This window comes from Triticum aestivum, chromosome 6A, assembly GCF_018294505.1.
Source record: "Triticum aestivum cultivar Chinese Spring chromosome 6A, IWGSC CS RefSeq v2.1, whole genome shotgun sequence".
Taxonomy (NCBI): Eukaryota; Viridiplantae; Streptophyta; class Magnoliopsida; order Poales; family Poaceae; genus Triticum; species Triticum aestivum.
In genome coordinates this window covers 5,101,713-5,110,507 of record NC_057809.1, presented here as the reverse complement: position 1 = coordinate 5,110,507, position 8,795 = coordinate 5,101,713, and the positions used below count along the sequence as shown (strand labels likewise).

Sequence of the window (8,795 nt, the reverse complement as noted above, 5' to 3'; positions counted from 1 at the left end):
ATGTCCAAGACAAAGCCACCTCACTTGTAAAGGCCATCCCTCCCCTTTCTATTTGATCACGTTCCTATGGCGCAGTAGCGGTTCCAAGACAAAGCCACCTCACTTGTAAAGGCCATCCCTCCCCTTTCTATTTGATCACGTTCCTATGGCGCAGTAGCGGTTCGCTCTTCGAAACTGCTCTGTGTACGATGGATTTCTTGTCCGACCAGTACGACCAGAGAGCAAAGCATCTCTAATTGCTATGGCCCACAAACTGAATTATCTCTAATTGTACAGTGTTGGACATGCATTCTATCGTACGTATAGCAAGGTTGTTCGCTCTTAGAGGGGCTCACATGTGCTACACTGCAAAATTTCGACTTCGTGTGCCCGTTCTGCTATTTCTTACTTCGAATTGGACTTTGTCAGGGCAACACCAATCGCCTAACCTATTCAAATTTGCCGTCTGTCTGACCACAATTCATATAGTCAAGGTCACTAACCACAATCCTCTTGCTACCTGGTTGGATTCGTAACTTGATCTCCTCCCACTCTCCATATAAATATGTAGGGTTGTAATATTGTAGGGACGTAAGAAAACAGCCTAGGCACATACAAGGTACTCCCTCCATTCCTACATACAAAGCAAAGTGGGTGAATCGACACTCTAAGGTATGTCTATATACATTCATCAGTGATTAAAAGTTTGACTTCACCAGCTGCAGGCGTCATCCTGATCGGTGCGGCGACCCGCTAGACCTAGCCGTCTGCCTTCGAGATGTCGGTGACATTGTCGAAAGCCCAAACCCGGCAGTGCGGACCCGGTGGGCGAATGACGCCCCTTGAAATAATCACTTCCAAGTCATTATGCAGCCAACAAGACTTTAGATAAGACTTGAATTCCTGGTAACTCTATTTCTTACTTTTTTTAATAATAATTTCTCTCTCTCAAAAAATGATTCGTATATAATGTCCCTAATAAATACTCCGTTCATCCCATAATATAAAAGGGTTTTTTATACCAGTGTCAGTGTCTTGTTTTTTTTTTTTGAATTGACTGATGGGTTGGAGTTGAATGGGCCAGCATTACATGCTGGTAGGCCGCTGCACTTTCCTCTCTCAAAAGGAAAAAAAAAATCTCCCTTGGTCTGTCCGCAGTCTTCCCACAGCACACAACGGCGGCTGTCGCCGGCGAAAAGGAGGAGCTGCGCCGCCGGCGACCTCAATCGGCCCCGTCCCCGGCGAATCGAGGTCAGCCCACCCCTTCTCCTTCCCCTCCTTTCCCATCTCCCACTGATTCCCTCTCTTTTCTATCCTCTGATAGCTCGTTCGCGGCGGTGTCCGGTCGGAAGAAGGGGACGCCGGGCGCTGCCACGTCTACAGCCTGCCGCCGAAACCGTGCGCCATCTCTCGATCCCGCCTCCCTCTACACGTTGCTGGTTGCCGACCTCGGAGCCAATCCCCCTTTTTCTCTTTTCATAATTAATTTATCATCTGAATTTCGTGGTGTGCAAGAGCTATGGTTATGAATTTGATTTACACTGCAGTGCCTCAGTTATGCAACAACTTTATTAACAGTGTATGTTGTTGATGTTATGGGTGTTTTAGATTTTACACAAAAGCTCTGTCGCTAGAAGCCATCCCGAACACATACAGAGGGTTACAAATACTAGTACAAAATGCCTCTCTGCACTAGCTGAAGCTGTTCCTAACCCACCCATAATTTGTTACCATCCTACTTGTATTCCTCAAGATCTGGGCACGAGATTCACTTCTATAGCCACATCTGGGCACTAAGATCTGGATTACAACTTTAAGGAGAAGCACAACTACTTAAGGCATACACACAGCGCAACACACTGACCAGTGGGTCCCCTAGTATGCAATCCATTTCTTCCCCAGGTACCGGCTGGACTGCACATGGGGTCTCTCTAACCTGCAGGGTCCAGCCTTGATCTCTTCTGCTGCTGTTGATCCGGCTTCCTCTGAAACAGCACTGCTCTCCTCTTCTTCAGTTTCAACAGTTATAGTTTTAGTTGGTTGCTCTGCTTCCCCATTTGTCTCCATGATGAAAATGCCCACTTTTCAAATGCAGAATCTGGGCAACTGATGGAGCAACCGAGTTCCAGTCGATATGGTATTGATGAGGTAATGTTGCATATGTAGTCAAGATATATCACCATTGTGCATTTTCGTCCAAGCTAAATAAAATTATCTCTACTTATTTGCAGGTCACTTATCCTGCACCTATTACTGAACCTTCACGGTCATTAGATTACCTTCCTACGAGAGTAGCTTGTACACTATCACAGGGATCTAATGTAACTAGCATGGACTTTCATCCTTCCCATCATACACTACTACTAGGTACGATTAAAATTGATAATTTACTATATCTAAAATATATATATGTGTATAGATGCAGTCACAACTTTGCAAGTAATAAAGTTGTTTCATGTGATTTGGGTGTATATTAGGATTTCAACACTTCATTAATTTTCTTGTCATTATTACTACTCAAATAGTTGGATCTGCTAATGGTGAATTTACACTTTGGGAGATCGGTATGCACGAGAGGCTGGTCTCAAAGCCCTTCAAAGTCTGGGACATGCAAGCATGTTCAGCACAATATCAGGTAACTGAGCACAATTTGAAATTCTGTATGTAATTTGCTCCTCTTTGGTTTTACTTGTAGTAATGTAACTTGTTTGTAAGCATCTAAATGTTCTCATATTATATATGTGCCTCGCCATTTGTCTACTGTGAGAAAAGAGTGTCATGGCTAAAGACTCTTCCGTGGCCGTTAGTCGAGTTACATGGAGCCCTTATGGAGACTTGATTGGTCAGTGTCAATATTTCGATCTCCAGCCAGTAACTCTGTATTGCATTCAGTGTTCTTCATATTGTGCTCCATTGTTGCTTAAGCTTACTTTTTTTTGCTTTTAGAAGTTGCATTTACGAAACATTTGATCCATCTGCATGCATATCAGCATCCAAATGAAACACGCCAAGTTGTAGAGGTTTGATCTTCTAATTGTTCATTGAACATCAGTATATAGATGTTACATTTCATTATATGTTGAGTGACTTCTGTTACTAAACCATTTATTCTTGATGTTAGATTGAGGCTCATTCTGGAGGAGTTAATGACATAGCTTTCTCCCGGCCAAATAAGCAACTTTGTGTTGTCACTTGTGGAGATGACAAGCTGATAAGGGTATCTTACATGTCTTAAATGGTTATCATCTATTTCCTTTTCCCCAGCCTGGTCTTTTTAACTTCCTTCCCATTTTGTAGGTCTGGGATATGCATGGACAGAAATTATATTCATTTGAAGGGCATGAGGCACCTGTGTATTCTATTTTCCCTCATCATATGGACGCTATTCATGTGTGTGCTATCTGAATACAATATTTAGGCATTAACATCTCAGCATGCAATGAATATATGTGGTTGCTCCTTACTCTATATGCTGCAAAAGTCTACTCAACTATAGTTTGAATTGAGGCAGTATGAGCCATCATGCGGGTGATGCCTGTGTTTTGTGCTCCGAGGGAGATTTGCCAGCGCATCGTTTTTTCAAGCACATTAGCCATTATCTTGTGTACTGATATATGGTTTTATCGTGTTCGCTGCAGTTTATTTTCTCAATTTCCTTTGATGGGAAAATTAAGGCATGGCTTTATGACAATATGAGTTCTAGGGTGGAGTATGATGCTCCAGGAAAATGGTGTACTGCAATGCTCTATAGTACCGACGGAACTAGGTAAGCATACATGTGTTATTTTGCTCACTAGAAGTGTTTCTAGTTGTTGATATGTAATATTTTACTTTTTGATTTGAAGGTTGTTCTCATGTGGAACAAGCAAAGAGGGAGACTCGCATTTGGTTGAGTGGAAGCAAAGTGAAGGATCTATCGAAAGGACATATTCTGGATTCCGTAAAACATCATCTGTAGTGCATGGTGTCGTGCAGTTTGATACAGCTCATAATCGCATTTTAGCTGCTGGTGAAGAGAACCAAATTAAGTTTTGGGATGTTGATAACACCAACATGCTTACCTGCATTGAAGCCGATGGAGGCTTGCCAGTAAGTCTCAATTCCCTATTATATTTGTCACCTTTTTTTCTCCGTTTAGTTTAATAATCTAACCCCTGTACATTCTGACAGAGATTTCCACGGTTAAGGTTCAACAAAGAAGGCAATCTTCTTGCTGTTACTACATTAGAGAATGGCTTTAAGATACTTGCAAATACTGATGGGCTCAGATCTTTACTAGCTTTTGGTAGACAACCTTTTAATGTGTTTCATGTGGCTACAATGCCAGAAACTCGAGACCAAGCCAGAAAGGTTCAATCCATTTTTCCTGAGGAGTCAGCCCCATGCATTGCACTCTCCACGAATGATTCTAATGTGATAGCTGCATGTGGTGGAAAATTATCCAAAGTCCTCGACGATGATGACCTTCTTAGGGAGATCATCGTACGTGTCGGCTTCTCCACCACTCTCGTCCGTGCTGCTCTCGTCTGCAAGCGATGGTACCAGCATGCCTCCGAACCCGCCTTCCTCTGTTGTTTCCGTGAGCGCCACCGGTCCCGCCTCCTCGGCTTCTACCTTGTGGACAAGGAGGGTAGTAAAGTGGCTTCCATTCGCTTCTTCCCAATGCTACCTCAGCCCCCAGAGCTTGCAGTCGTCATCCACCGTGTGGTGAGCTACAGTTTAGAGTCCTACCGCGGTGCGCCAGCCAAATTCCTCTGCTCCCAGAGCAGCAGAGTCCTCATCAGCTTGTACAACCAGAACAATCGCAACAAATTTACAGTTGGGGTGCACAATCCTTTGTGTCCTGAGAGAGGCCTGGTTGTCGTCCCACCATGCCCACACGTCCAAATCCAGGATGTCTATTACCGCAATCTCCTCTCGGTAGGTGAAGTCGATGGCTTGTCCTACTTGCATGTGTCGGTGGTGTCTAACATACAGTTAACAACATCAACGGTGCACGTACATATGCTGCGACATGGTGATGGTGTGTGGTGCATGTATCATACCTTGGACACAGACCAGCTCCTTGATCTGCGACAAGAACCAAAAGCTGTGTTTGCTGACAATAAAATCTACATAGCAAGCGCCCAGAAGGACATTGTTGTCTTGGATTTGAATGCCTCGAGCATCTCCACAGTTCAGCTCCCACAAGGGGTGGAGTATGGTGATAGAGATATCATGTTGGCAAAGGCTGATGATGCTTCTGGTGTGTATGTTATCCATGTCAAGAAGATTCAACTTCACATTTGGCTGCACAAGGGGGGCAACTGGTTGCTGATCGACACCATTTGTTTGCGTGACATGGTTGCTAATTTGAGGATCCCAGGTTGCGAGGTTGAGGATGAGCACAATGCTCCTCTCCAGATACACCATGTAGGTGACTATGCTGAGTTTGTGTTCTTGGAGATGGGTCGATGCACACTCCACTTAGATGTCAAGTCAATGCAGTTGCATAAAGTGTATGACATGACAGAAGAAGAACTGCAATTGGGTGACATCCATCCTCTCATGATGATCTGGCCTCCCACATTTCCTGTGGTCAAGGATAATCTGTAAGGTTTGCCTTTTTGTCCTCTTGTGGAGGTTACAAAGTTCTGTTGTGTGCATCGTCCATTGCCTGTTAGGTATTGCTGTGGAAATATGTTGGGTATATGGTTATCCTTAGGCCTTTTTGACAGGACTAGCTAAGTGACATTAGAGAATGCTTGCCGTGCAATAATATGAAATAACTTACTGCAGTAGTGTTCACTTATGGTCATAATATTGGACCGCTTTGTGGGTGTGTTTCTTCTATTTAAAGCTTTGGATGGAACTAGGCATAATGCTTCTTGAACCGGTTACTCCCCCCTTACTAAGTCTGATAACATCCGTTTGTGATGTTACTGAAAAATGATTTGTTTGCTGTTCTTAGCATGCACCTCACATTGAGTCGTATCACTGTTTTCTGAACTATCAGCACAAAATTAGAAATTAGGCCTACAAAAGTACTCCCACCGTAAAGAAATATAAGAGCGTTTGAAGGAGTATAACATCATGTATATGAAGAACTGGAAGATGCTTAGCCTTGTTCACGTGGTGACCACAATATTTTTCTAGTCCCGAAACAGTATCACAAACCCATCAGACATGGAATCTAGCTTTGTATTTCTTAAGTATAATCATGGTGTAATTTTCTACTGCCTACCTTTGAATCGTGAACCCCAAGCTATCTGTTAATACTTGTTTTTCTTTAATCCGAATGTTGTAGATGGATTGCATATTTTATTTTGGAACTCTAGTGGGTCTTAATTTATACATGTGTATGCCTGAGCTTATGCATGATTTGTGATTCAGATATATAACTCTCAAAATTTTCCTTATATATGACAATTGGAAAGTTGCTGGTCCAAGCTAATGGTGGTTAATTTGTGTTTGTGTGGCATTTTTCCTTGTATGATCAGAATTTTTCTGTACTCGAATGCAGATTATAAATTGGAAACATCTCCGTTTAGGATATGATGCCATTTAACCTATAATAGCATTTCGGAAAAGAAAAGGAAACTATATTTCTCCAGATTCACTATTTGATTCCCGAGCACGCGTAACGTTTTAGTATAGTTGTACTAGCCACTTGTCTTGTTAGTTCATTTAATTTTGTGATGTGTTAAGTGGCCGAAAAGTATTCTGATGCTAAATTATCTTACATGTTCCTTTGTTTCCTCTAAAACAGCAATGCCATGTGATGAAGGACAATATACGCAAGCATTTGGATGGTCAGCGACCAGGAAGAGCAGAGAACTGTATTTCCTTAATCAGTTGCAGTTCTAACTATCTTTAGTATACTTGTAGCGGATTTATTAGATGCTATGTAACTGGAGCAGGTATTCCTATGCTATGGTACCACGACTGTTTGTGACCGAGATCTTTGTTTCATGCACAAGACTCTTTGTATATATGTATGTTTGGTAGCCATCCCGTCTGGTGTCTGCTTACGTCAGTCTTGTTGTTGCTTGGCTGAATTGAAGAGGGGAGAGTTACTTGATTGCTCTGTATGGTGCTTGACTGAACAGAAGAAACTGCAAGTGGGATTCACTGTCCCAGGGATGTTTCTGTTGCGAGGACAAACAAAATAGCAAGAAGGAAGATAGAACAGAGTAGTGAGCTGCATTCCTCTGTAGAGCTGGTCGACCAATGATTTATCTGACTGCAGAATTGTGTACTGGATGACCAGGAGGTGCGGCTTTGCTATATTTTGTTGTGGGAACCATTTTGTTGTTCATGATGATGCTCCTGTCAAGCTCAATTTATTAGACAGCAGAATTTTGCATATTACTCCTAGAGTGCAGAATTTTTTGTTGGATTAGGAGGTGCTCAGTTGTGCTGGATTGGTCAGGGGTATCATGTGACTAGAGAAGATGTTATGTAACTGGTTTATGTTTTTGTTCCTGGTGGATGAGATCTCCTATCTATTTGTTGTTATTTGCTCGAGTCATGTGGTCGGCTCTATGTAGTATTATTCTACTCAATTTGTGTGCAGCTTTCTGCAGCAGTGTGTATGCAACTGGAGCCGCAGGTATTTGTATAGCCAATCCCATGCTATGGTTACTATGGCAAAGATGTTTGTATGGTAGCAAGGCTGGGTAGAAGACTAAAGAATGTGGTTGTTGTTACCTTGGGCAATTGGAGCTTGAATGAATTCCAATATCTTGAATAGCAATGTGTCCTTATATATATTTGGTTTTAATATAAATAGCAATGAGTCCTTATATGTGTATACTCCCTCCATCCCTCCTTGCCAGAAAAAATAGAAACTCCCTCCATCCCAAAGTAAGTGTATTTGATTTAGTACAACTTTGTATTGAGCCGAGGGAGTATATGTTTTCTATAGCCAACAAAAAAAGTTGTACCAGAATAAGATGTTAGCTATGTATCGTCAAAAAATGTGTGTACGCCACTAGTGACAGAGCCAGGACTGACTACAGCCTCCTCTCTCTCAAAAAAAAAGAGATTAGGGTTCCTCTTCCTCCCGCTCGCTTCGCCGCCGGTCTGCCTCGTCTTCGGTGGCTTTAGGGTCATTGGGGCGCGGTGGATCTCGGCCCTTGTTGGTGGGAGGGCTCTGTTTTTAGATGTTTCTTTGAGTTTTGTTAGTGTTTTTTTTTTGAAAGAAAGTTTTGTTAGTGTTTGTGTCTTGTTCAGTTCTCTAAAGATGAATAAGGTTTCTTCCCCGCCTAACCCATGTTCCGATGGTGTAGAACCGTTGCTCGGCTGTGGAGAGGTGTGTCTCAAGCGGATATATCTTTTGTTTTTCTTGCTATTTTCCTATGTATGTCACACTACAATATCGCGTCGGAAATAGAGATTATGTTCCGAACATTCTTTTTTTGCTCTATTTGGGTACAATGTTTGATAACTATCTATCTGAACATGAATTGACTCTTTATATAGCATCTGATAATAATTTCGTCCTAAATGAATTAAGCATGAATAGAATGAAAATTAACTAATGTATTTTTATTCAAATTATTTTTTCCAAATGAATTTATACATGCAGAGCAATCTGCATCATGCCTTGTCATCTATGTTGGGACCTTGTACATCCACCTTGAATTCCAAGAACATTTTATGGATCTTAGCACACAATTTGAATTCCAAAAACAACTTTTCAATTCTCAGAACATTTTTAGAATACAATAGTATTTTTCGGAATCTATAAACAAAACTTGAATTCCAAGAACGTTTTTAATGCTTTTACCATTTAACACTTTTTTGAATGTCTGGAACATTTTTTGAATCCATGA

At 41.8% G+C, this 8,795-nt stretch overlaps 1 protein-coding gene across 1 annotated transcript; it reads left to right on the top strand.

Moving 5' to 3' along the window:
• Nucleotides 1-1,098: 1,098 nt before the first annotated feature.
• LOC123131593 (uncharacterized) lies at nt 1,099-7,442 on the top strand. The gene is made up of 13 exons (XM_044551254.1): nt 1,099-1,230; nt 1,304-1,377; nt 2,075-2,127; nt 2,211-2,346; nt 2,505-2,614; nt 2,752-2,821; nt 2,926-2,999; nt 3,101-3,196; nt 3,277-3,369; nt 3,618-3,745; nt 3,825-4,068; nt 4,150-5,570; nt 6,728-7,442. Exons 3-13 carry the CDS (start codon nt 2,089-2,091, stop codon nt 6,738-6,740), a joined length of 2,424 nt encoding a protein of 807 aa, XP_044407189.1. The 5' UTR covers nt 1,099-1,230; nt 1,304-1,377; nt 2,075-2,088; the 3' UTR covers nt 6,741-7,442.
• The last annotated feature ends 1,353 nt before the right edge of the window (nt 7,443-8,795 follow it).